Source organism: Salmo trutta, chromosome 15, assembly GCF_901001165.1.
Source record: "Salmo trutta chromosome 15, fSalTru1.1, whole genome shotgun sequence".
Lineage (NCBI taxonomy): Eukaryota > Metazoa > Chordata > Actinopteri > Salmoniformes > Salmonidae > Salmo > Salmo trutta.
In genome coordinates, this window is record NC_042971.1 from 23013530 (window position 1) to 23041481 (window position 27952).

The following is a 27952-nucleotide window of genomic DNA, read 5'->3' on the forward strand; positions in this document are numbered from 1 at the left end:
ACAGGTCGCCACTACATTCTTACAATGTTTGCATCAGGGTGCACAAAACATTCCCTCAATGTTCTTAGAATGCTATTGCTATTTTCCTAGAATGATACAATTTTGTTTGAACAGTCCATGGAGGTTTTCTGTCATGTGTTAGTGTTCTCTTACTGTTGATGATGTTATTTGTACAACACCCCATGTAGAAACACATATGACAATTATTTGGAATCACATGACAATTTATTAGACATTTATTGTACAAACATACAGTGGCTTGCAAAAGTATTCACCCCCTTGGCATTTGTCCTATTTTGTTGCCTTACAACCTGGAATGAACATGGATTTTTGGGGGGGTTTGTATCATTTATTTTACACAACATTCCTACCACTTTGAAGATGCAAATATTTTTTTATTGTGAAACAAACAAGAAATAAGACAAACAGAACTTAAGCGTGCATAACTATTCACCCCACCCCCCCCCCCCCCCCCCAAAGTCAATACTTTGTAGAGCCACCTTTTGCAGCAATTACAGCTGCAAGTCTCTTGGGGTATGTCTCTATAAGCTTGGCACATCTAGCCACTGGGAAAACTGCTCCAGCTCCTTTAAGTTGGATGGGTTCCGCTGGTGTACAGCAATCTTTAAGTCATACCACAGATTCTCAATTGGATTGAGGTCTGGGCTTTGACTAGGCCATTCCCCTTAAACCACCCAAGTGTTGCTTTAGCAGTATTCTTAGGGTCATTGTCCTGCTGGAAGTTGAACCTCCGTCACAGTCTCAAATCTATGGGCGACTGAAACAGGTTTCCCTCAAGAATTTCCCTGTATTTAGCGCCATCCATCATTCCTTCAATTCTGACCAGTTTCCTGCCACCACCATGCTTCACTGTGGGGATGATGTTCTCAGGGTGATGAGAGGTGTTGGGTTTGCGCCAGACATGGCGTTTTCCTTGATGGCCAAAAAGCTCAATTTTAGTCTCATCGGACCAGAGTACCTTCTTCCATATGTTTGGGGAGTCTTCCACATGCCTTTTGGCAAACACCAAACGTGTTTGCTAATTTTTTTCTTTAAGCAATGGCTTTTTTCTGGCCACTCTTTATATAAAGCCCAGCTCTGTGGAGGTTACGGCTTAAAGTGGTCCTGTGGACAGATACTCCAATCTCCGCTTGTGGAGCTTTGCAGCTCCTTCAGGGTTATCTTTGGTCTCTTTGTTGCCTCTCTGATTAATTCCCTCCTTGCCTGGTCCGTGAGTTGTGGTGTGCGGCCCTCTCTTGGCAGGTTTGTTGTGGTGCCATATTCTTTCAATTTTTTAATCATGGATTTAATGTTGCTCCGTGGGATGTTCAAAGTTTTGGATATTTTTTAATAACCCAACCATGATCTGTACTTCTCCACAACTTTGTCCCTGACCTGTCTGGAGGGCTCCTTGGTCTTCATGGTGCCGCTTGCTTGGTGGTGCCCCTTGCTTAGTGGTGTTGCAGACTCTGGGGCCTTTCAGAATAGGTGTGTATATATACTGAGATCATGTAACACTTAGATTGCACACAGGTGGACTTTATTTAACTAATTATGTGACTTCAGAAGGTAATTGGTTTTACCATATCTTATTTAGGGGCTTCATAGCAAAGGGGGTGAATACATATGCACCCACCACTTTTCCGTTTTCATAATTTTTTTATATCTTTTGAAAGTAATTTTTTTCATTTCACCAATTTGGACATGTCCATTACATGAAATCCCCCAAAAATTCAATTTTAAATTACAGTTTGTAATGCAACAAAATAGGAAAACGCCAAGGGGGATGAATACTTTTGCAAGGCACTATAGTTTTACTGTATTTTGTTGATAGTCACAAACAGGGATGGAACCTGGGAGCTTTTGAGTGTTATCCATGGAATTAATCACTGTGTCACTGGGAAGGAACTAATACAAATATACATCTGTGTACACCTTTATTCTGACTTCCAGGTTGTGCTCTATCTTTGCAAAAGAGAGGATAACTAAATCTACCAATCTTCTTAATATACTGTAATGTTGGGATGTTTTGACTTATTTTCCCTACAAACTTGATTTCAGAAATCATGTGAAATTGTTGACTGGCAGATTACAGTGAGGTATACATAGATGCGCATAATGTACTTGTCAGCGAAAACATTATTTGAATGGGATTTTATCATCCTAATGATAAAAACTAGAACTTAATGAGAATCTTAGGTAATTTTCTGGGAATGTTCCCAGTTTGCTGCGTAGATACAGAAAGTGCTTTTCGTGACTTAATGGTAAAACCAATATGAAAATACCCTCAAATAAAGTGGTCTCATTATAATTTGATCTCAAATCCAAAATGCTATAATGAGTAAAGTTCCAAAATGAAAAAAAAAACATGTAGCTTCACTCTCCATATGGTGAGGAATGTATTATGTTATACATGTAATCTATGAGGCTTTAAATTATGATTCCTACCGTCTTATAACATTTGGACCTATTCCCTTTCGTTTTGATCTCTTGTAAATTTTATCTCTTTGAGGACATACAGTATAGGATAATTCAAATTGATGATCTTTCGTCTGGCCACAGGTTCTAATTCATGGCTGCTATGCCTTTCCCTTGAGTTGCAATGTTCTTGCCTGGATGGCATGTCTTACCAGGATCTGTGATCATATGCAGGCCTATGCCTTCATTCATAAATCCTCCTCAATTCTCTCGCTTATCTTCAATTGGGCGGCTGTGTGAGAGAAGACACTGATTGGGTGGCTGCATGAGACAAAACAATGTGTTTGAGCCATTGTCAGAGAAAACACTTGCTATCTATCGGATTGGGCCTAGATTGCCAAAAGAGGGCCGGGATTGGGTAGGGACAGGGGAGAGCGCTCTACAATTGGCCAGGGATGATAGCAGGTTACTTTACATACCCGTGGTCTAGAGAAAATCCTCAATACAGAAAACATGAAAGAGCCTGTATTAGCATAATCTGGCCTGTTATGCATGAAGGAGGAAGGGGTGGAGGGAAAGAGAGAGTTGGGGTGAGGTAAAGAGTCAGAGGAGAGAGAGGGGGTGAGAGCGAGTGACACGTTATGTTAGTGTTAATGCCATCTAGAGGTGGTCAGAACTGTGTCAATTGAATTACTTGCACTAATAAGCCTTGTCTCACAAGATGGGTATACAACTGACCAAATCAAATATATCTGTAAATTCACCCTTTATACTGTTTGTTAATAGTATATCAGTGACAGTAGATCAGATGGGAGATTGTGGTAGCGATTGGGCAGGGGCGTATTTGGTCAGTGGAATTCTGGGATTTCTGGACAACGACGACGAGACACATCAGCGTATCCCGTGATTCCCTCTGGCACAGCTGGAGAAGCAGGGTCGCTATGGCAACAGTGACGTTGGGCATCGCCAGAGGAGAAACCGAGAAAATAAGGGATTGAATGAAGAAGGAGGAAACAGGGAGAGAGAGACGTATAGAAAGCATGATAAGCTTTTCTATCCTCTTTCCACTTTCCTATCTTCTTTCTGATTCTGACTTGATGATGTGGGGGAGTTACTGCTGATTTGTAATGATGGTCTTTATGTTAAGGAGCCTTAAAGTTATTGTGAGCCAGATGAGCCAAACGGATGGTTCAAATGTAATCTTCTGCTTTATGACAAAGTGTAGACCTACAGCAAATGTTAAAAAAACAAATTGTACACATTGCTATAACATCTACTATCAATTCAAGACCCCATTATTAATATACTGCTCAAAAAAATAAAGGGAACACTTAAACATCACATCCTAGATCTGAATGAAAGAAATAATCTTACTAAATACTTTTTTCTTTACATAGTTGAATGTGCTGACAACAAAATCACACAAAAATAATCAATGGAAATCCAATTTATCAACCCATGGAGGTCTGGATTTGGAGTCACACTCAAAATTAGTGGAAAACCACACTACGGGCTAATCCAACTTTGATGTAATGTCCTTAAAACAAGTCAAAATGAGGCTCAGTAGTGTTTGTGGCCTCCACATGCCTGTATGACCTCCCTACAATGCCTGGGCATGCTCCTGATGAGGTGGTGTATGGTCTCCTGAGGGATCTCCTCCCAGACCTGGACTAAAGCATCCGCCAACTCCTGGACAGTCTGTGGTGCAACATGGCGTTGGTGGATGGAGCGAGACATGATGTCCCAGATGTGCTCAATTGGATTCCGGTCTGGGGAACGGGCGGGCCAGTCCATAGCATCAATGCCTTCCTCTTGCAGGAACTGCTGACACACTCCAGCCACATGAGGTCTAGCATTGTCTTGCATTAGGAGGAACCCAGGGTCAACCGCACCAGCATATGGTCTCACAAGGGGTCTGAGGATCTCATCTCGGTACCTAATGGCAGTCAGGCTACCTCTGGCGAGCACATGGAGGGCTGTGCGGCCCCCCAAAGAAATGCCACCCCACACCATGACTGACCCACCGCCAAACCGGTCATGCTGGAGGATGTTGCAGGCAGCAGAATGTTCTCCACGGCGTCTCCAGACTCTTTAACGTCTGTCACATGCTCATTGTGAACCTGCTTTCATCTGTGAAGAGCACAGGGTGCCAGTGGCGAATTTGCATATCTTGGTGTTCTCTGGCAAATGCCAAACGTCCTGCACGGTGTTGGGCTGTAAGCACAACCCCCACCTGTGGACGTCGGGCCCTCATACCACCCTCATGGAGTCCGTTTCTGACCGTTTGAGCAGACACATGCACATTTGTGGCCTGCTGGAGGTCATTTTGCAGGGCTCTGGCAGTGCTTCTCCTGCTCCTCCTTGCACAAAGGAGGAGGTAGCGGTCCTGCTGCTGGGTTGTTGCCCTCCTACGGCCTCCTCCACGTCTCCTGATGTACTGGCCTGTCTCCTGGTAGCGCCTCCATGCTCTGGACACTACGCTGACAGACACAGCAAACCTTCTTGCCACAGCTCGCATTGATGTGCCATCCTGGATGAGCTGCACTACCTGAGCCACTTGTGTGGGTTGTAGACTCCGTCTCATTTTACCACTAGAGTGAAAGCACCGCCAGCATTCAAAAGTGACCAAAACATCAGCCAGGAAGCATAGGAACTGAGAAGTGGTTTGTGGTCCCCACCTGCCGAACCACTCCTTTATTGGGGTTGTCTTGCTAATTGCCTATAATTTCCACCTGTTGTCTATTCCATTTGCACAACAGCATGTGAAATTTATTGTCAATCAGTGTTGCTTCCTAAGTGGACAGTTTGATTTCACAGAAGTGTGATTGACTTGGAGTTACATTGTGTTGTTTAAGTGTTCCCTTTATTTTTTTGAGCAGTGTATATTATTTGTATTCTATTCACTTCTAACACACTTCCTTCTGCCTTTCGCAGCTCTTTCGAGAGGTTCGGATAATGAAAGGTTTAAATCATCCGAACATAGGTAAGGGCCTACATTTAAGGATCTGTTATACTGTATAACAGATCCTTAAAGACCCCTTGACTTTTTCCACATTTTGTGATGTTACAGCCTTATTCTGAAATTGATTAAATGAATTTGTCAATCTACACACAATACCCCATAACGACAAAGCGAAAATGGGTTTTGAGACATTTTTGCAAATGTATAAAAAATCACAAACAGAAGTACCTTATTTACATATGTATTCAGACCCTTTGCTATGAGACTCGAAATGGAGCTCAGGTAGATCCTGTTTCCATTGAGCATCCTTAAGATGCTTCTACAACTTGATTTGAGTCCACCTGTGTTAAATTAAATGGATTGGATAGGATTTGGAAAGGCACACCTGTCTATATAAAGGTCCCACAGTTGACAGTGCATGTCAGAGCAAAAACCAAGCCATGAGGTCAAAGGAATTGTCCGTAGAGCTCAGAGACAGGATTGTGTCGAGGCACAGATCTTGGGAAGCGTACCAAAACATTTCTGCAGCATTGAAGGTCCCCAAGAACACAGTGGCCTCCATCATTCTTAAATGGAACCACCAAGATTCTTCCTAGAGCTGGCCGCCTGTCCAAACTGAGCAATCGGGGGAGAAGAGCCTTGATCAAGGGGGTAACCAAGAACCCGATGGTCACTCTGACAGAGCCCCAGAGTTGCTCTGTGGAGATGGGAGAACCTTCCAGAAGGATAACCATCTCTGCAGCACTCCACCAATCAGGCCTTTATGGTAGAGTGGCCAGACAGAAGCCACTCCTCAGTTAAAGGCACATGACATACCCAAGAAGACTTCAGGCTGTAATCGCTGCCAAAGTTGCTTCAACAAAGTACTGAGTAAAGGGTCTGAATACTTATGTAAATGTGATATTTCTGTTTTTTCTTTTTTATAAATTTGCAAACATTTCTAAAAACCTGTTTTTGCTTTGTCATTATGGGGTATTGTTTGTAGATTGATTAGGAAAGAAAACAATTTCATCAATTTTAGAATAAGGCTGTAATGTAACAAAATGTGGAAAAGGTCAAGGGGCCTGAATACTTTCCGAATGCACTGTATGTAAGTATGTGTGTGTTTATGCGTGCTTGCGTGTGTTTGCATGTGTGCGTTTTGTTTATGTTGATATGTTGCAGTTTTTGCTCCTGGCACCTGCTACCATACCCCGTTCAAAGGCACTTAAATATTTTTGTCTTGCCCATTCACCCTCTGAATGGCACACATGCACAATCCATGTCTTAATTGTCTCAAGGCTTAAAAAATCCTACTTTAACCTGTCTCCACCCCTTCATCTGCACTGATTGAAGTGTTTTTTAACAAGTCACATCAATAAGTGATCATAGCTTTCATCTGGATTCAGCTGGTCAGTTTATGTCATGGAAAGAGCAGGTGATCTTAATGTTTGTATACTCAGTGTAATCACATGTAGTCTAAATGGCCCATTCCTGTCTCATCTACCCAGACGGCAGGCTTTTGTCTAAGCCTCTCACTGTGTTTAATAGACTGATACACTACACTACTTGCACATAAAGTAGCTAGCTACAGTAGGCCCAGGGTTGGGGATAGAGGGCCCAGGGTTGGGTTGGCAAGGGCGGTAGGGAACAGGATTTTCTAAAGATTAAAAAAAAAAAAATGCCATTTGACTAGACCGGCGTCATGCCCCACCGTATTTAGCAGGCCGAGACAGAGATTTGTGGTTTTTAACGATAGGGGATTTTATTAATTTATTATTTTTAATCTGATTTTATTTGTGCCTACTACAGTGCAGCTGTTCGAGGTGATTGAGACGGATAAGACCCTTTATCTAATCATGGAGTATGCCAGTGGAGGTGGGTGCATCTGCCTTCCTGTCTGTTTCAATAGACCTAGCTACTGTCTCTCCGTAATGGCTGATTAGCTTGTGTTTGATTAACAGGGGGAAAAGTATAAATAAACCAATGGAGATTACTCAAAATCACAACCTAATGCAATGGTTGTACATTACGTACTCCTACTGTATGTGTATGTAAACATAACATAATGTTGCATATTTTACCTTTGGTGTTCTATGAAATTATATTATAAATGTAGGGGGGAGTGTGGTAATAGGCGTATAGTTTAGGACTGGGGTTTTAGTGGCCAGGGACAATATTTCTACCAGCATGAAATGTCATTAGGATAAAATATAGGAGGCAGCAGGCCACAGCCCCACAGTCTCTGTCATGACAACATTACTGTTAGGCCTTTGATATTAGCTACTGGAAACATATTCGTTTAACTGTTAACGATGGTTGGAAATACAGAATATTCTAAGAGTACAATACGAGTACAGTACGAGTATAATATGGAGCCAGGAAAGTGTTTAAGCAAGATTGAGTGTACATTCTAATGCATTGAAACATATTTTGTCACATATCTCCTTCATCATCATGTTGACCACTCTGCTTTTTTTCAGGTGAAGTGTTTGACTACCTCGTATCTCATGGGAGAATGAAGGAGATTGAAGCTAGAGCCAAATTTCGGCAGGTATGACGACCGTTGTGCCTCACACACCTGCATGCTGTCTATACTGCACATCTGTCTGTCTGTCTGTTTGTCTGTCTGTCTTTGTCTAGTTGACTGGCTGGCTGGCCGCTAAACTTTCTATCTGTGTCTGTCTGTCCATCTCTGTCTTGTCTGTCTGCCTCTCTGTTTTTCTTTCTTCCTTTTCCATTTGGCTTGCTAGCTGACTGGCTGCCTGTCTGCCTGTCTGCCTGTCTGCCTGTCTGCCTGTCTGTCTGTCTGTCTGTCTGTCTGTCTGTCTGTCTGTCTGTCTGTCTGTCTGTCTGTCTGTCTGTCTGTCTGTCTGTCTGTCTGTCTGTCTTAAAATAAAGTGGTGATCCTAACTGAATTAAGACAGGAAATTTTTACTAGGATTAAATGTCAGGAATTGTGAAAAACTGAGTTTAAATGTATTTGGCTAAGGTGTATGTACAGTTGAAGTCGGAAGTTTACATACACCTTAGCCAAATACATTTAAACTCAGTTTTTCACAATTCCTGACATTTAATCCTAGTAAAAATGTCCTGTCTTAATTCAGTTAGGATCACCACTTTATTTTAAGAATGTGAGAATAATAGTAGAGAGAATGATTGATTTATAACAGCTTTTATTTCTTTCATCACATTCCCAGTGGGTCAGACGCTTACATACACTCAATTAGTATTTGGTAGCATTGCCTTTAAATTGTTTAACTTGGGTCAAACGTTTCGGGTAGCCTTCCACAAGCTTCCCACAGTAAGTTGGGTGAATTTTGGCCCATTCCACCTGACAGAGCTGGTGTAACTGAGTCAGGTTTGTAGGCCTCCTTGCTCGCACACGCTTTTCAGTTCTGCCCACAGGGCTTTGTGATGGCCACTCTAATACCTTGACTTTGATGTCCTTAAGCCATTTTGCCACAACTTTGGAAGTATGCTTGCGGTCACTGTCCATTTGGAAGACCCATTTGCGACCAAGCTTTAACTTCCTGACTGATGTCTTGAGATGTTGCTTCAATATATCCACATAATTTACTTCCTCATGTTGCGATCTATTTTGTGAAGTGCACCAGTCCCTCCTGCAGCAAAGCACCCCCCACAACATGATGCTGCCACCCCCGTGCTTCACGGTTGGGATGGTGTTCTTCGGCTTGCAAGCCTCCCCCTTTTTCCTCCAAACATAACGATGGTCGTTATGTCCAAACAGTTCTATTTTTCTATCAGTTCTATAAGGATGAACCAGACTTGTGGAGGTCTACAATTTTTTTTCTGAGGTCTTGGCTGATTTCTTTTGATTTTCCCATAATGTCAAGCAAAGAGGCACTGAGTTTGAAGGTAGACCTTGAAATACATCCACAGGTACACCTCCAATTGACTCAAATGATGTCAATTAGCACATCAAAAGCTTCTAAAGCCATGACATCATTTTCTGTTTAAAGGCACATGCAACATAGTGTATGCAAATTTCTGACCCACTGAAATTGTGATACAGTGAATTATAAGTGAAATAATCTGTCTGTAAACAATTGTCCTAACCGACTTGCCACAACTATAGTTTGTTAACAAGAAATTTGTGGAATGGTTGAAAAACGAGTTTTAACGGCTCCAACCTAAGTGTATGTAAACTTCTGACTCCAACTGTATGTCTGGTTGTCTGTCTATTTGTCTGTCTGTCCGTCTGTCTGCTAACCTGTCTCTCTGTCCTCCAGATCGTGTCTGCTGTCCACTACTGCCACATGAAGAACATTGTCCACCGAGACTTGAAGGTAAGAATGCAGACATTTTATAGAGCTTGATTGAATAGTAATATACATTTTAGTCTTTTGTGACTCACCACCTAGAAGCTTGTAAACTCACTTTTGAGAAATGGCCTTTGAATGTTTTGGTATCTAGTGAAGAGCTCTTCTTTGTCTACACCCATTCAGCACCGTTCACACCCTCTTAAGCTTTAGCCCCACCCATCTTGTTTAGCTCTCGGTGCGTTCAAAGCGCACACTTGACGCTCTGGGCGATTATTTGTTTACCTCTGGATAACATGAAAACAGCCTAACCAGCTCTGCTGGCAACAATTTCGTTACGCTTTTTTGCAGATGTTTACTGATGTTTCCTGATATGTAGCTAGCTAGCTAGGTAAACAATGAACCTAGCTAGGTAAACAACGTGTAAGATCACACACGTCACGTAACGTTAGCCAACAAGTCAGCCAGCCAGCTAAAGTTAGCTAGTTAAACAACAATGAACATAGTGCCAAAATCATGTCATTACTACCCTGCATGAATATATTGGGAGCTAACCAATCAGGTTCAATGTTAGCTAGCTAACATTAGTCTCTAACTAGAAAAGCAAACGGTTCTGGGATATGAATAATAACGTCTGCTAGCTAGGGAGCCAGCCAGCTAACGTTAACAGTACACTTTAGCTTGAAATGAAACCACTTTCTGTCAAAATTAGAAACGTGCAATATCTGAAAATGTAGCTAGCTAACGCTAGACTACCTTACCTGTGTACATCATCATACATGATGGACGCATCTCCCTGTCATGGATACCAAGCCACGGTTGCCCTTAGTTTGAAGATGTTATCCAGAGGCAAGGGTTTTTTCCATCTCTTTAGCTATCATACTCTAATTCCACTCATTTCAAAACTCGATCCTTCAGAAAGTGGAGAGCAACACTTATGCAGCTCCACTACACAATACATTTTTTAAAAAGCTGTGTTCAACAGGATTACCAACACAGACTGGCCAGCTCAAATAGACAGAAGCCCTCTATATGGCAGACCAATCCGAACTCCTCTCTCGGCACGTCCAGCCTGCTCACATCTTATCCAGAGCTACTTACAGTTAGTGCATTAATCTTAAAATAGCTAGGTGGGACAAACACATATCTAGTGGCGAAAGTCAAAACTGCCAAAAATGCACAGTCAAAGAGGAGAATAATTATTGCAAAGGAAATAAAAAAGGTTTTAATAGAGGCATGCTAAGACAAAATAAACGTGAGTGTGTAAACAATAACACATGAGTGCAGCAAAATAAGACATTTATTAAAATGAGGGAAGTGAATGTTAAACAAATAACTATTTAAATGAGGAAAAGCTTTGCACATTAAGGAAATAGACGCCTGGCTCAACTAGAAGTGTGTCTCTAATAAGCGACTGTTGTGTTCATTGATTTAAGCAAATAAACGCACGGGCTATTAATTGAAGTATTACAGGTATTGTGATTATTATTGGATAATTACATCCTTGAACATAAACACAGACAGACGGAATGTGAGTCACTTCTTCTCCCAGTGTTTCTGGTGTACTTATCTATAATATATCCTATAGCCTAAAATCCTACATGACATGCTCTCTTTCTCCCCCTCCATCTCCTCCTTCCACCCCTCTCCTCCATGCCTTCTTCCACCCCTCCCTCCTTCTCTTCCTCCCCTCACCCTACCCCCTCCCTACCCGCCCTCCATCCCTTCTCCAGGCCGAGAATCTCCTGCTGGACGCCAACGCCAACATCAAGATCGCCGACTTCGGCTTCAGCAACGAGTTCACGCTGGGCAACAAGCTGGACACGTTCTGTGGCTCTCCACCCTACGCCGCCCCGGAACTGTTCCAGGGGAAGAAGTATGACGGGCCCGAGGTGGATGTCTGGAGCCTGGGGGTCATACTGTACACGCTGGTGTCAGGGTCACTGCCCTTCGACGGGCAGAACCTCAAGGTATGTGTTTGTTAGAGGTGGACGTCTGGAGTCAGAGGAGACATACTGTATACGCTGGTCAGCGGCTCACTGCCCTTCGGCGTGTGTGGGGAGAGGTGGAGGCAGTGTGTCTGTGTGGCTGGTAATCCGAATGCTTCATAGGTTATAGTGTTGTGCAGAGTGCATTGAGTGCACAATGGGTGTCTTATTTCTACTGTACTGTATGTCTGTGTTGGTATGTGTCTGTGTTGGCCTGTTGTGTTTGATGTGTGTTTGACAATTTCTGTTTTCATATGTATTTGGTGTGCTTGACAACACATGTTTGGTGTGTGCTTGACGACTTGTTTTTGGTGTGTGCTTGCAATGTGTTTTTGATCTGTGGTTGACAGTGTAGGTTTAGTGTGTGTTCGTCGTGTGCTTAAAAACGTGTGTGTTTGTCACTGCCCACAGGAGCTGCGTGAGCGTTTCTACATGTCCACCGACTGACACTAACCCTTAACCTCTGACCTTTACCTTGACCTCTCCTCTCCATCGCATCCTATAGGAGCTTCGTGAGCGCGTCCTGAGGGGGAAGTATCGCGTGCCCTTCTACATGTCCACCGACTGCGAGGGGATCCTACGCCGGTTCCTGGTGCTCAACCCTACCAAGCGCTGCACCCTAAATGTGAGGAGGACCAACCCCCCAACACTAATGCCTGATTCACACTATAGGACTAACCCAAACTGTACTGTTCTGGCTTGGATATTTTCTTTTCACATTGACCTTTGCTACGTAGTTTCAGCAATTATAGTGGATTCGTAACCATGCCATCCCAGTACAGCTTGGTTTGGTTTGTCTCAGTAGTGTAAAAAGGGAATAATAACAGAAATATATGTCACACACTAATAGCCCAACATGTAATAAAGCACCAAACCACCATAACACGAATATCACCTACATCCCCAACACACACACACACACACACACACACACACACACACACACACACACACCAAATCAAATACAATTTTCCACATTAAATCAAATTGGAGTAATCAAGGTGACAGACAGTGACACATTTAATACCACCTTGCACACTCTTGCCTGCATCTAACTGATCTGGGGCTTAATCATGAGTCCAAACCGTTGCAAAACATTCTGTGTGAAAGGTAAAATAATAATAATAAGAAAAAAAACATGACGAAATATAGCTACCTCTCTCTCTTTGCTTCTCCTTATATTTTGAAGAAATTAATTTGTTCAAAACTGTTCAAGTATTGTCTTTCTCTCTCTTTGAGTCAACTACTTACCCCGCTACATTGCTAGCTAGCTGTAGCTTATGCTTTCATTACTAGATTAATTGTATGATAGGTTGGAGAACGTTCTCCAGAAGTCATCATAATTACTGTGTAAGTCTATGGAAGCGGGTGAAAACCATTGTATTGAAGTCAATGTACCCAGAGGAGGACGGAAAATAGTGTCCTCCAGGTACACAAGGGTGCTAACCTAGAGGGTGTTGTTAAGGCTACTGTAGACCCTCATTGCAAAACAGTGTGTTTTAATCAGTTATTTGGTGACGTGAATATATTTAGTATAGTTTTATATAAAAACAATTCTCTATTTTTAGGATTTCTAGGATGTTCCTCCCCTTCCTCCTCTGAGGAGCCTCCACTGACACACACACACACGCACACACATGCGCACACACACACATTACACACACACGCACACACACACAATCACACATGCACACACAATTTCCAACTTTACTTTCTAACATTTGAATCTTGTTGTGATGCCACAGCAAGTCATGAAGGACAAGTGGATAAATGCAGGATATGATGAGGATTCCCTGAAGCCCCATATAGAGCCTGTCGAGGACTACAGTGACACTAGTCGCATAGGTGAGCTAGCTATGTTCAGGCCACTGGGTTGCCATCTACCATTTTGGCTCTAAGGGCAATGTGTTACTCTTTCATTTTGGCTTTCATGACATCTTTAGACAGGTCACTTCATGCCGATTTGACATTCTCATGAAACACATTTCAGATATATGTATCTTTAAGTCCTAGTTGAAATCTGTTCCTGAAATTCAGCATGAACATTAGCTTAAAATTATTTCCAAAATGTCTGCCTTCTTTTTCCTCATCTCCCCTTATTTGTGGTCCTCAGAGGTGATGGTGGGGATGGGCTTCACTCCAGAGGAGATCAAGGACGCTCTGCTCAACCAGAAGTACAATGAGGTCACCGCCACTTATCTACTGCTGGGCCTCAAGAACGAGGTGAGATGTCTGGGCCTGGCCACCAGATGGCAGCACAAGATATCAATGATCTATTATACAGAAATACACAGCAAGCCCTAGTAATCAGTATGTATGCTTGAATTAGGTAAGAATGTGTTATTTTGTAAGGACATACCAAAATGTTTATTTGATGAATAATTCTTTAGGCAAACAATAGAGGTATTTTGATATTTATATAGCCATATTATGTGAATTTGAAGTAAAACAACATACCGGTACACAGAAAGCCACAATGCTTTTGGTGGCTCCATATTCAGTCCATGCAGAAGGCTAAAAGGAGGTGGTTGTCTTGGTAACAGGATGGCAGCGAGTCTCGTTCGGCCAGTACCCTGTCCCTGGCACGGATACGGCCCAGCCCCATCACCAACGGGACCAACAAACACTCCTCGGCCACTGCGGGCTCCTCTTCCTCCTCTTCCTCGCACAGCAAGACCCAGCGCAGCACCTCCACCTATCACAGGCAGCGGCGGCACAGTGACTTCTGTGAGACTTCTACTGTGCCTTCTACTGCATATTCCACTGTACCTTCTACTGTACCCTCTAGTCTACTCTAACCCTAACCCTTCTACTGTAGATTTCACTGTATTCTACCTTTCCTCACCTGGTCTCATATCTGCCCCATATACTCAGCTCCTGTCCTGGCCACTGACTAAGTGGGTGCATGGGTGCATGCGTGCGCATGTGCGTGCGCATATGTGTCTTTGTCCATGCCTGTGTACACACGCGTGTATATGTATGTGTGCCTGTGTGTGTGCACGTGTGTGTGTGTGTGTGTGTGTATATATTTATGTGTCTGTGTGTCAGTGTTAACATGTGTGTTCGCCCCTCAGGCGGGCCCTCCATGCCCGTCATGCACCCCAAGCGGAGCCCCACCAGCACGGGTGACCGGGAGCTGCGGGAGGGGCGCATGCCACCGCGTAAGGCCAGCTGCAGTGTGATGGGCAGTCGCTCGCTGCCCCCCTCCAGCCCCATGGTCAGCAGTGCTAATAATCCCAACAAGTCAGAGATCCCCGACCGCCGCAAGGAGATGACGGCCACCACAGTGAGAAACAGTGAGGTAGGAATGGTGGGTTGGGAAGGGGGGGTTAAAAGGGCTGCATTTCAAATGGAACCCTATTCCCCAGTGGAGGCTGCTGAGGGAAGGACGGCTCATAATAATGTCCGGAACGGCGCAAATTCAATGGCATCAACCATTCCACTCATTCCGCTCCAGCCATTACCACGAGCCCGTCCTCCCCAATTAAGGTTCCACCAACCTCCTGTGCTATTTCCTAAGTAGTGCATTACTATACAGAGAATAGGGTGCCATTTAGGATGCACCCTAGCAAAGATTTATGTTTCAAGCTCTGCGTTTGAAATGGCCCCCTGTTCCCTAAGTCAGTGGTCACCAGCCTTTTCTGAGTCAAGATCACTTTCTGAGTCAAAATGCAAGCCGAGCTCTACCTCTCAGATTTTATTTAAACATGACTTAAAAAGCCTCCGCTCTTCTTCCCTCCTTTGAGAAAAGGAAACACATTTTTCCAGCAGATGGTGAAACTCAAGACGCACTGCATTATTTCTGCCTCATGTACACATTCATGTTGTTACTCCTATGACCAAAGAAAGTGAAGTATTAGTTGGTACTGAAAAAGACACAAGCTGCTAATAATAACAAGGCAAGCATATCGGAACACTTTGCTATACTCATTCATTGCAACTGTAGTGCTTGTTGTAACGTGAGTGGAAGTAGGGAGAACACGCATCTTATGGTTTATAAAGGTTTTGAACGAAGTGTTGAATAACAACTTAAACATGAACTTACTCTTAAAAACAGAGTCTCTCTCTAGTCATGGTTTTAAACGATTTGAAATCTCACAGTATCAACTTTGCTGTGCGCTCGAGGCTGTGCAGACACGGTGATCTGAGATATCTGACTGGCCAGTGGTAAGCCTATAGGTGCTCTTGATTTGCTATCTGGGCCTGCCGGGTAGGCGGAGTTCTACTGTCAGACATCTGAAATGGTTCAAAATGGGAATAATTTGCCTTCCCAGTGCTAGGACTGCTGAATCAAGTGCACAGTGTCCACAGTGCAAAACAAATAATAGGAAAGCAAAGCGGGGTTGGTGATCACTGCCCTAAGTAGTGCATTACTATACAGGGAATAGGGTGCCATTTCAGACGCACTCTAGGTTAGAAAATGGTTGCTAGCTATACAACTCCTGTTAGTACACATAGGTTTATATATAATATTTTCTGGCATATAGGCCGTGTCCAAAATATGTCTCACCTACTATTTACTAAAACTACATCCTTTGTACTAATCTTACTACATACAATTTAGAACATAATGTTTAGTTAAAATATATGCAGTAAGCAATATATGTCAACATACAAGGCGCACGCATACTGAGAAGGCGTCATCTAATGCACACTTGGGTTCATTCATTTTTGTGCAGTGCACCCCCTTGTTTGATTATCAGCTGTTGTCACACACACACGGGTCTGAAAAGACAATTATCTTTCTCAATAGTAAGCACCGAAATCTTACGAGATGAGAAGCCGAAATGAGTATGACATCATGGCATTTAAAACTAGAATCCTTAATTGAAACAATAACAAAGCGGTCACCTTGCCTGTATTTTTGTAAAAAGCTGAGGGATGGACCTGGAGAAATGTAACCGCTCTCAAATTTATAGACAGAGCTATGGAAGCCAGGACTGACAATCCATGATATCAAAATAATAGTTTTAACAATGTTTTGAGGATATCAATTGTTTGTTTAATTTCACATTGTTTACAAACATTGGAGTAAAATAAGCTTGTATTTTAGGTTCTGATGGGGTACGGTGCCAAAAAAACAAACAAATAAAAAATGGGAGACCAACATTTTCTACATTTCACATACTATAAAACCTTATATTTTCACATTCCCAATCAGCCTACTATTTAGAACGCAAGTATGAACATTTGGAAACAGACATTGAGTACTCCACTTTGGTAGTATGCCGTGACAACTTGTAACTATGGTAATGTCTGATTTGGACATTTGTTCTGATCCCGCCCTCCTACTTTCCCAGAACAATATCCCGGGAAGTGCTATGACCCGCCGGAACACATACGTCTGTACGGACCGCTCCAGCACCGACAGACACTCCCTGCTGCAGAATGGCAAGGAGAACAGGTAAAGGACATGGAAGGACAAGGGAGGAAGTGCGAGTGAGCGATTCTCGAAAAGAAGTCCCCTCATGTCCCCTGATGATGTTTTTAGTGTTGTTGTTTTTTATGTCAACCATGTTATTGTGAAGCCAAAGACAAATGTCCACTTTGTGTGGACTGTAACATTTGTCTAATTCTAATTGCTTCTCTCCTCCAGCTCCCTGTCCCACCGCCTACCCCCCACCTCCCCCTCCACCCTGAGCATCTCCGGGGCCGGGGCCTCCTCCTCCTCTGGCGAGCGCTGCCGTCTGACACGGGGCGCCACGATCCGGAGCACTTTTCATGGGGGCCAGTTGAGGGACCGGGGCCCGCCCGTCTACTCGGCCCCGCCCACATCCCCCACGCTGTCCCACCACGACGCCAGTCCACTGCCGCACGCCCGCAGCCGCGCCACTTCCAACCTCTTTACCAAACTCACCTCCAAACTCACACGCAGGTAAGTGGTCAGCTCCGTTTCAGTCAGCTCCATTACAGTCACCATAGTAACAGTCACCATAGTAACACTCATCCACAAAATGAAGGGGATAATCAACTTAGTGAATAGTAGTAGTCACCTCTGGACCAGGGTCATGTTTAGAATGGGAAACAGAATTAGAATGGGCCTACTAGCTGAAGTTGTTCAAGAAGATCACAGATATTCATTCTCCGTTGCAAAACGTTACAGGTCACAGCCCTGGGTCCTGACATTGGAAACGGAGCTAAATACATTTTTACCTTGGCCTGCTGGACCAAGAACAACCTCTTTCCTTGGATTTACCCAGCTCTCCCTGGACTCAGCTATTATATAAAATCATATACAGTACCAGTCAAAGGTTTGGACACACCTACTCATTCAGGGGTTTTTCTTTATTTTTACTATTTTCTACATTGTAAAATAATAGTGAAGACATCAACACTATGAAATAACACATATGGAATCATGTAGTTACCCAAAAAGTTTTTTATATATATTTTAGATTCTTCAAAGTAGCCACGCTTTGCCTTGATGACAGCTTTGCACACTCTTGGCATTCTCTCAACCAGCTTCGCATGGATGCTTTTCCAACAGTCTTGAAGGAGTTCCCACATATGCTGAGCACTTGTTGGCTGCTTTTCCTTCACTCTGAGGCCCAACTCATCCCAAACCATCTCAATTGGATTGAGGTTGGGTGATTGTGGAGGCTAGGTCATCTAATGCAACACTTGTTCACTCTCCTTCTTGGTCAAATAGCCCTTACACAGCCTGGAGGTCTGTTGGTTCATTGTCCTGTTGAAAAACAAATGATAGTCCCACTAAGTGCAACCAGATGCGATGGCGTATCGCTGCAGCTAGCTGTGGTAGCCATGCTAGTTAAGTGTGCCTTGAAATCTAAATAAATCACAGACAGTGTCACCAGCAAAGCACCATTACACCTCCTCCTCCATACTTCACAGTGGGAACCACACATGCTGAGATCATCCATTCACCTACTCTGCATCTCACAAAGACACAGCGGTTGGAACCAAAAATCGCAAATTTTGACTCATCAGACCAAAGGACAGATTTCCACCGGTCTAATGTCCATTGCTCGTGTTTCTTGGCCCAAGCAAGTCTCTTCTTATTATTGGTGTCCTTTAGTAGTGGTTTCTATGCATCAATTCGACCATGAAGGCCTAATTCACGCAGTCTCCTCTGAACAGTTGATGTTGAGATGTGTCTGTTACTTGAACTCTGTGAAGCATTTATTTGGGCTGCAATTTCTGAGGCTGGTAACTCTAATGAACTCATCCTCTATAGCAGAGGTAACTCTGGGTTTTCCTTTCCTGTGGCGGTCCTCATGAAAGCCAGTTTCATCCTAGCGCTTGATGGGTTTTGCGACTGCACTTGAAGAAACCTTCCGCATTGACTGACCTGCATGTCTTAACTTCTTTGGGCTATGTGGGACGCTAGCGTGCCACCCGTGGCGCACCCTATCAACAGCAGGTGCATTTCAAGAGCGGCAAATTTGAAACCAAATAAATGTCAAAATTCAAATTTCTCAAACATACAACTATCTTACCCCCTTTGAAAGATAAACATCTCCTTAATCTAACCACGTTGTCCGATTTCAAAAAGGTTTTTACGGCGAAAGCATAAAGTTAGGTTATGTTAGGAGAGTACATTGACAATAGCTGTGTGTAATGTATTGTCAATTCAAAGACAGGCGTCACCAAAACCATAAAATCAGCTAAAATTATGCACTAACCTTTTACAATCTCCATCAGATGACACTCCTAGGACATTATGTTAGACAATGCATGGATTTTTAGTTCTATCAAGTTCATATTTGTATCCAAAAACAGCGTTTTACTATGGCGTTGATGTTCAGGAAATCGTTTCCCTCCAATAACCGGCAGTCAAGTCATCACAACAAAATAATTAATTAATATTAGAAAACATTGGTAAAATATTATATTGTCATTCAAAGAATTATAGATTTACATCTCTTGAACGCAATCGACTTGCCAGATTTAAAAATAACCTTACTGGGAAATCACACTTTGCAATAATCTGAGCACTGCGCCCAGAAAAATACGCTTTTCGATACAGACTAACCGCCATGTTGGAGAGATCTAAAATCGAAAATACTATTTAAATAATCCATTACCTTTTGATTCTCTTCATCAGATGTCACTTCCAGGAATCCCAGGTCCATAACGAATGTAGTTTTGTTCAAAAAAGCTCATCATTTATGTCCAAAAAGCTCCGTGTTGTTAGCACATGATCTAAGCCAGCCGGACTTCACTTCACTTCACGAACGGAAAAAATATATTTACGTTCGTTCAAACATGTCAAACGTTGTATCGCATAAATCATTAGGGCCTTTTTTTTAACCAGAACATGAATACAATTCAAGGCGGACGATTGGGTTCTCTTTTAAAACGTTTCGGAATGAGAGTATCCAACATGAACTCGGGCGCCAGGTGTCTAATGGGCCATCACCGTTCCATGGCTCTTGTTCGGTCAGATCTCAGAGTAGAAGACTCAAAACACTTTGTAAAGGCTGGTGACATCTTGTGGAAGCAATAGGAAGTGCCAAAACATTCATCAGCCCCTTTGTTTTTCAATGGCATAGGCTTAAAGTCAATTCAACACATCAGGTATCCACTTCCTGTCAGAATCTGTCTCAGGATTTTGCCTGCCAAATGAGTTCTGTTATACTCACAGACACCATTCAAACAGTTTTAGAAACTTTAGGGTGTTTTCTATCCAAACCTGAACAATAATATGCATATTCTAGCTTCTGAGTTGGTGTAGGAGGCAGTTAAAAATGGGTACATATTTTTTCCAAAATTCTCAATGCTCAATGCTATCAGTCAGGTTTCAAGACTGGGCATTCAACTGAGACTGCTCTTCTCTGTGTCACGGAGGCTCTCCGCACTGCTAAAGCTAACTCTCTCTCCTCTGCTCTCATCCTTCTAGACCTATCTGCTGCCTTTGATACCGTGAACCATCAGATCCTCCTCTCCACCCTCTCCGAGCTGGGCATCTCCGGCGCGGCCCACGCTTGGATTGCGTCCTACCTGACAGGTCGCTCCTACCAGGTGGCGTGGCGAGAATCTGTCTCCGCACCACGTGCTCTCACCACTGGTGTCCCCCAGGGCTCTGTTCTAGGCCCTCTCCTATTCTCACTATACACCAAGTCACTTGGCTCGGTCATGTCCTCACATGGTCTCTCCTATCATTGCTACGCAGACGACACACAATTCATCTTCTCCTTTCCCCCTTCTGATAACCAGGTGGCGAATCGCATCTCTGCATGTCTGGCAGACATATCAGTGTGGATGACGGCTCACCACCTCAAGCTGAACCTCGGCAAGACGGAGCTGCTCCTCCTCCCAGGGAAGGACTGCCCGTTCCATGATCTCGCCATCACGGTTGACAACTCCCTTGTGTCCTCCTCCCAGAGTGCTAAGAACCTTGGCGTGACCCTGGACAACACCCTGTCGTTCTCCACTAACATCAAGGCGGTGACCCGATCCTGTAGGTTCATGCTCTACAACATTCGCAGAGTACGACCCTGCCTCACACAGGAAGCGGCGCAGGTCCTAGTCCAGGCACTTGTCATCTCCCGTATGGATTACTGCAACTCGCTGTTGGCTGGGCTCCCTGCCTGTGCCATTAAACCCCTACAACTTATCCAGAACGCCGAATGCCCGTCTGGTGTTCAACCTTCCCAAGTTCTCTCACGTCACCCCGCTCCTCCGCTCTCTCCACTGGCTTCCAGTTGAAGCTCGCATCCGCTACAAGTCCATGCTGCTTGCCTACGGAGCTGTGAGGGGAACGGCACCTCCGTACCTTCAGGCTCTGATCAGGCCCTACACCCAAACAAGGGCACTGCGTTCATCCACCTCTGGCCTGCTCGCCTCCCTACCTCTGAGGAAGCACAGCTCCCGCTCAGCCCAGTCAAAAATGTTCGCTGCTCTGGCACCCCAATGGTGGAACAAGCTCCCTCACGGCGCCAGGACAGCGGAGTCAATCACCACCTTCCGGAGACACCTGAAACCCCACCTCTTTAAGGAATACCTGGGATAGGATAAAGTAATCCTTTTACCCCCCCCCCCCCCCCCGAAAGATTTAGATGCACTATTGTAAAGTGGTTGTTCCACTGGATATCTTAAGGTGAATGCACCAATTTGTAAGTCGCTCTGGATAAGAGCGTCTGCTAAATGACTTAAATGTAAATGTAGCCCGTAGAGGTTAAAGTAATGATGGACTGTCATTTCTCTTTGCTTATTTGAGCTATTCTTGCCATAATATGGACTTGGTCTTTTACCAAATAGGGCTATCTTCTGTATACCACCCCTACTTTGTCAAAACACAACTGATTGGCTCATACTCATTAAGAAGGAAATTACTTCCCTAAATTAACTTTTAACAAGACACACCTGTTAATTGAAATGCATTCCAGGTGATTACCTCATGAAGCTGGTTGAGATAATGAGAATTGAGAGAATGTGCAAAGCTGTCATCAAGGCAAAGGGTGGCTACTTTGAAGAATCTCAAATATAAAATATATTCTGATTTGTTTAACACTTTTTTGGTTACTACATGACTCCATATGTGTTATTTCATAGTGTTGATGTCTTCACTATTATTCTACAATGTAGAAAATAGTTAAAATAGAGAAAAACCCTTGAATTAGTAGGTATGTCTGAACTTTCGACTGGTACTGTATATATAATGTAATGAAGCATGTGCTTCCTCCATGCCAATCAGCTACAGCTGCCCTGTTATCCACCACTCCCTTGGCCATGATTCAATTATATTCTCTTTCTCCCCCTCCTCCTCTCCCCTTTATTTTTTCTATTTCTCTCTCTTGCTGTTCCTCTTCCTTTCCGTACATCAGGGTCAATCTTGACCCCTCTAAGCGCCAGGGCTCAAACAAATCAGTCTCGGGTTGTACCCTTCCCCAGGGATCAAAAACAGTTAGTAAGTTCCCATGATACTAGCTTCTGTATGTCTGCATGTCTGCCTGCCTAACCTACTGGGGGGGTGCACCTGTTTACTTATCTGTGTGCATGTCTGTTACATACCTTTTTGTCTGTCTGCATGCCTACCTGTTTGTCTATGTCTTTCCGACCTGTCTAATTTGCCTAGTACTTACCTGTCTGTATGCCTGCCTGTCTACCCCCTTGTCTTTGTTCTGCAGCTCTCTGCTTTTTGGTTAATTCCTTTGGCATACTGTTGTGCAGGGTTGTCATCTATTGTCCTGGGGGTAACACTTTACTTGAATCCTGCGTCATAAGGGCTACATAACACTGTCATTACAATGACGTGTCATAAACAGTTTTGACTTGCTGCAACTGACTTTAAACTGCCACGACACAAACCATGAATTAACTATGGCAGTTTTGCTAGACGATTGGCTAATCTACAGTAAACGTAGTCTGTGTCATCTTGATAGTGTAAAGGCGTTTGTCATAAGCTGACACCTATGACATCTGTTATGGCATTGTTATGAAAGTGTTATGTAGCCTTTATTGTACATTGGGCTTCTGTTAAAATAAGTATTTGTTCCAGGGGCACCGTCGTAGTGGATAAGGTCTTCTTGTGACTCCATCTACATTGTTTTATTTTGATTTTGAATGACAGTTGATTCCCGGGCATGAGGATTATCTTTTTTGTGTGGTGGAATTGGGGTTGCAAAGGGAGGGTATATTACCGGAAACATTCAAAGTTTACCTGTAAACTACCAGATTTTTTTGGGCACATTTTATCAGATGACAGTGACGTTTTTGGTACTTCAGATTATCACAGGTGTGTCTAATTACCTTATCACACGTAAACAGTGGTGTAGTGGAGGGTAAATGTAAGTAAATGCAGTTTAGCCATTTTTTTTGGTTCCTATACAGTTTAACCACTGTTTAACCAGTGATATATTAGTGCCAATAAAAAAGTATGTTGCACTAATATCACTCCATACTCTGACCTGTATACATGGGTTGCAACTACGTCACCTGATCGCGTCACACCATTGTTATCAACATTCTCAAGACACTGTCAGCCATAGTGGCTCCTGAATGTCGAGTGGTGCCCAGTCATTCTGAACAGAGGCTAATGATTGTTTCGTCTTTACAGTATACTGTAGTGGCATGAACATATAATGACATTAATAGTAGGCAAATAATAAGTAGGAAACAACTTTGCCATCACCATGATGTTGTTAAATTTACTTTGGATAGATGACAATGTTGTCATTAGCTAGCAAAGTTTGTCAAAAATACCTAGCAATGCTAACGTTAGCTTAAATCCGGTGCTCTCCGCTCACGCTTATCTAGCTAGCTAACATTATACTGCATCTAAAGGTAATATGAAGACATCACAATTAGAGGTCGACCGATTATGATTTTTCAACGCCAATACCGATTTATTGGAGGACCAAAAAAAGCCGATGCCGATTTTTATATATATATTTGTAATAATGACAATTACAACAATACTGAATGAACAACGAACACTTTTATTTTAAATTAATATAATACATCAATAAAATCAATTTAGTCTCAAATAAATAATGAAACATGTTCAATTTGGTTTAAAAAATGCAAAAACAAAGTGTTGGAGAAGAAAGTAAAAGTGCAATATGTGCCATGTAAAAAAGCTAACGCTTAAGTTCCTTGCTCAGAACATGAGAACATATGAAAGCTGGTGGTTCCTTTTAACATGAGTCTTCAATATTCCCAGGTAAGAAGTTTTAGGTTGTAGTTATTATAGGACTATTTTTCTCTATACCATTTGTATTTCATATACCTTTGACTATTGGATGTTCTAATAGGTACTTTAGTATTGCCAGCCTAATCTTACTTTAGTATTGCCAGAGTTGATAGGCTTGAAGTCATAAACAGCGCAATGCTTGAAGCATTGCGAAGAGCTGCTGGCAAACGCAGTAAAGTGCTGTTTGAATGAATGCTTACGAGCCTGCTTCTGCCTACCCCCGCTCAGTCAGACTGCTCTATCAAATCATAGACTTAATTATAATATAATAACACACAGAAATATGAGCCTTAGGTCATTAATATAGTCAAATCCGGAAACTATAATTTTGAAAACAAAACGTTTATTCTTTAAGTGAAATACAGAACCGTTCTGTATTTTATCTAACGGGTGGCATCCATAAGTCTAAATATTGCTGTTACATTGCACAACCTTCAATATTATGTCATAATTATGTAAAACAAATCAATTCTAAAAGCTTTAACAAGAGCAAGGTATTGTGTTTCATTTTAAAACAGCATCACATTTTGTAAAAGCAGAATATTTCAGGTCATCCTGTTGCATATACCCTGACTCTGCGTGCAATGAACGCAAGAGAAGTGACACAATTTCCCTAGGTAATATTGCCTGCTAACATGAATTTATTTTAACTAAATATGCAGGTTTAAAAATATATACTTCTGTGTATTGATTTTAAGAAAGGCATTGATGTTTATGGTTAGGTACATTCGTGCAACGATTGTGCTTTTTTCGCAAATGCGCTTTTGTTAAATCATCCCCCATTTGGCGAAGTTGGCTGTCTTTGTTAGGAAGAAATGGTCTTCACACAGTTCGCAACGAGCCAGGCGGCCCAAACTGCTGCATATACCCTGACTCTGTTGCACAGAACGCAAGAGAAGTGACACAATTTCCCAAGTTAAAAGAAATTCATGTTAGCAGGCAATATTAACTAAATATGCAGGTTTAAAAATATATACTTGTGTATTGATTTTAAGAAAGGCGTTGATGTTTATGGATAGGTACACATTGGTGCAACGGCAGTGCTTTTTTCGCGAATGCGCTTGTTAAATCACCCGTTTGGCGAAGTAGGCTGTGATTCAATGATAAATTAACAGGCACCACATCGATTATATGCAACGCAGAACAAGCTAGATAACTACATATGGTTGATGATATTACTAGTTTAACTAGTGATTTATGTTTTGATTGTTTTTTATAAGATAAGTTTAATGCTAGCTAGCAACTTACCTTGGCTCCTTGCTGCACTCACGTAACAGGTAGTCAGCCTGCCACGCAGTCTCCTCGTGGAGTGCAATGTAATCGGCCATAATCGGTGTCCAAAAATGCTGATTACCGATTGTTATAAAAACTTGAAATCGGCCCTAATTAATCGGCCATTCCGATTAATCGGTCGACCTCTAATCACAATGATGACAAAAGGTTTTCCTACTAATTATTTGCCTCCTTTAGAAATGTTAATCAACGGCAGTTGACAATGCATTGAGTAGAATTTTCACTCGGGAGTCAGCCCTCAATATAGAACTTAGATAACATTATTGTGACGCAACGTACAACCGATGAATACCTTGAGTTTTTTGTCGCTGTTGTCGTTTGCTTGTCCTCACTGTATGATTTCCTTTCCTTTCTTTTTGAATGGCTTCACAGTATTGTGGATAGATGGTGACTCTCTCTGTGTACTTGGTGGACATGGAACTGCATCTCCCATAAAACACCTCTCTGATTCCCCATTTAACTGTGTGTGTGTGTGTGTTCTCTACACAGGGTCACAAATGAACCTGAGGGAATCTGCCGATCTGCGGTCACAAGGTCAGTATATGTCGCAAGGTCAGTATATCCGGCAACCCTTTGTCACCTCATCTATAACCCCAACATAACCATGTTAGGTTGTTGTCATGTTTCAGACAGTAAACTTGCTCACATTAAGTGAAAATTAATGATTAGATTTAAAGGCCCAGTGCTGTCAAAAATGTTGATCAGTGTTATTTTCTGGTAGTTGCTGGTTGAAAATGCAATATACACAGGACCTTCTAATCAACAGGCTTGCATCGTCGGGAGTTTTTGCTTGCAATGGTGACATCACCATTCGGTAAATTGGTTAAGAGACCTATAACAAATAGAGTTCCAAACCTCTCTGCCAATAACAGCTCTTGTTCAGTTTCTCCCTCCCCACTCCTATAAAAATTATTGATTGAGAAATATTTTGCTAAAAAGCCATTTTTATGGAAATATATTGCAGTAAGGTACTTAATTGTTACCCAGAAATGATTTGATATTGATATAAAAACAGCTGCATTGGGCCTTTACTAGATTCAACCACCCATTCTCACTTTCTTTTCTCCTTACCACCCCTTTCCCTCTAATAACTCTTCTCTCCTCCTCTTTCTTTTACTCTCCCACCACTCTGTCCTTTCTCTTTCTTTTTTTTGTCGCTCTCCCTTTCTGGTCACCAGTCGCCATTTACCTGGGCATCAAAAAGCGGCCGAGCCCTGGGCCATCGGATGTGGCTGGAATCTGAGGGTACCCCGGGGGCGGCGGGACCCAGCGGAGGTGGTGCTGGCTCTGCGGGAGGCGGCACGAGGCTGCGGCTGCCAGGTCCACCACGCCGGCCCCTTCATGCTCTCCTGCACCCACGGGGCGTCTGGCGGTTGCGTGGCCTTCAAGGCAGAGGTGTGCCACCTCTCCACGGGGGGTGGTGCATCCAACAATAAGACTTCCAACGGGGTACGCTATACACGACTTTGGGGAGCACCGCTCGTTTTCCGGGTCATCGCCATGCAAATCTCAAAGGACCTCGAACTCTGAATATAATGGGGGTTGAGAAGGATGAAAAGAGAAATACAGAGAAAGAGGGACGTGGGGCTGGACTCAAGATAAAATACATTTGCCCCTGTCTCTTACGTGGCTATAGCTCTACCGCCCTCCGCACCAGCCTCAACCTAACCACCCGCCCCCATCGCCACACCACCCAGACCCAAATGTACCCCCCCGTCCCTCTCGCCACTACTACTGAACAGCTTCACCCACTAGAACATGATCAGACAGGAATCCAGCTTAAAATGTTTTACTGTTAACTCTAGCCATAATGACTATTACTTTTATGATTGGTATCATTGTCTTTTTTTAACAATCACAAACTCCGTACCGACAACATCAAAAACATTCTCGAAAACATTTCTCGTGTTTCGCCGTCTTTGTTGCGTGTCACAGTACAGATATAGGATCTTGATTTGATCACCCTGTTGTAGGATAACTTTCCTGCAATACAGGAAATGTAAAACTTGTAGTGTATTTCAGGTTTAAAAAGGCTTCTGAAGTTTGTAATTTCCACTTCAAAATTTCAGACTTTATTTTCCCTTACGAAAAATGTATCAACCCATAAAACATTTCCATTAATTATAATCCACATAATAATTCACATTTCCTGTTGCTGCAGGATTATTTTCCTGCTGTAGCAAACTGGCTCAAATTAAGATCCTACATCTATGTATGTTTTTGCTCTTTCTTCTCCCATTTGAACATTGATACTGATGAAGTGATTATCCAAGGACTTCTGTGGACAATATGCACAAATATGGAGACAGTTAACTCAATGATTTGACAAGCGGCATCAAAGGTTACTCTGTTTTTCTATTTGTGCACAGTATAG

At 42.9% G+C, this 27952-nt stretch overlaps 1 protein-coding gene across 5 annotated transcripts in view; it reads left to right on the plus strand.

Moving 5' to 3' along the window:
* LOC115148647 (MAP/microtubule affinity-regulating kinase 4-like) overlaps window positions 1–27596 on the plus strand; it is a 41259-nt gene extending 13663 nt beyond the window's left edge. The window contains exons 4-18 of one of the 5 annotated variants that reach the window (XM_029690725.1): window positions 5353–5401; window positions 7172–7237; window positions 7843–7913; window positions 9613–9669; window positions 11376–11612; window positions 12136–12255; window positions 13376–13475; window positions 13744–13853; window positions 14174–14357; window positions 14705–14931; window positions 16931–17034; window positions 17227–17505; window positions 22418–22500; window positions 26068–26130; window positions 26757–26920. In XM_029690725.1, the coding sequence (XP_029546585.1) occupies window positions 5353–5401; window positions 7172–7237; window positions 7843–7913; window positions 9613–9669; window positions 11376–11612; window positions 12136–12255; window positions 13376–13475; window positions 13744–13853; window positions 14174–14357; window positions 14705–14931; window positions 16931–17034; window positions 17227–17505; window positions 22418–22500; window positions 26068–26130; window positions 26757–26821 (1815 nt within the window). In that variant the 3' untranslated portion in view covers window positions 26822–26920. Of the gene's footprint in view, window positions 1–5352; window positions 5402–7171; window positions 7238–7842; window positions 7914–9612; window positions 9670–11375; window positions 11613–12135; window positions 12256–13375; window positions 13476–13743; window positions 13854–14173; window positions 14358–14704; window positions 14932–16930; window positions 17035–17226; window positions 17506–22417; window positions 22501–26067; window positions 26245–26756 lie in introns of those variants that run through there. The other 4 variants (XM_029690727.1, XM_029690723.1, XM_029690724.1 and 1 more) reach the window with 4 other exon arrangements.
* The last annotated feature ends 356 nt before the right edge of the window (window positions 27597–27952 follow it).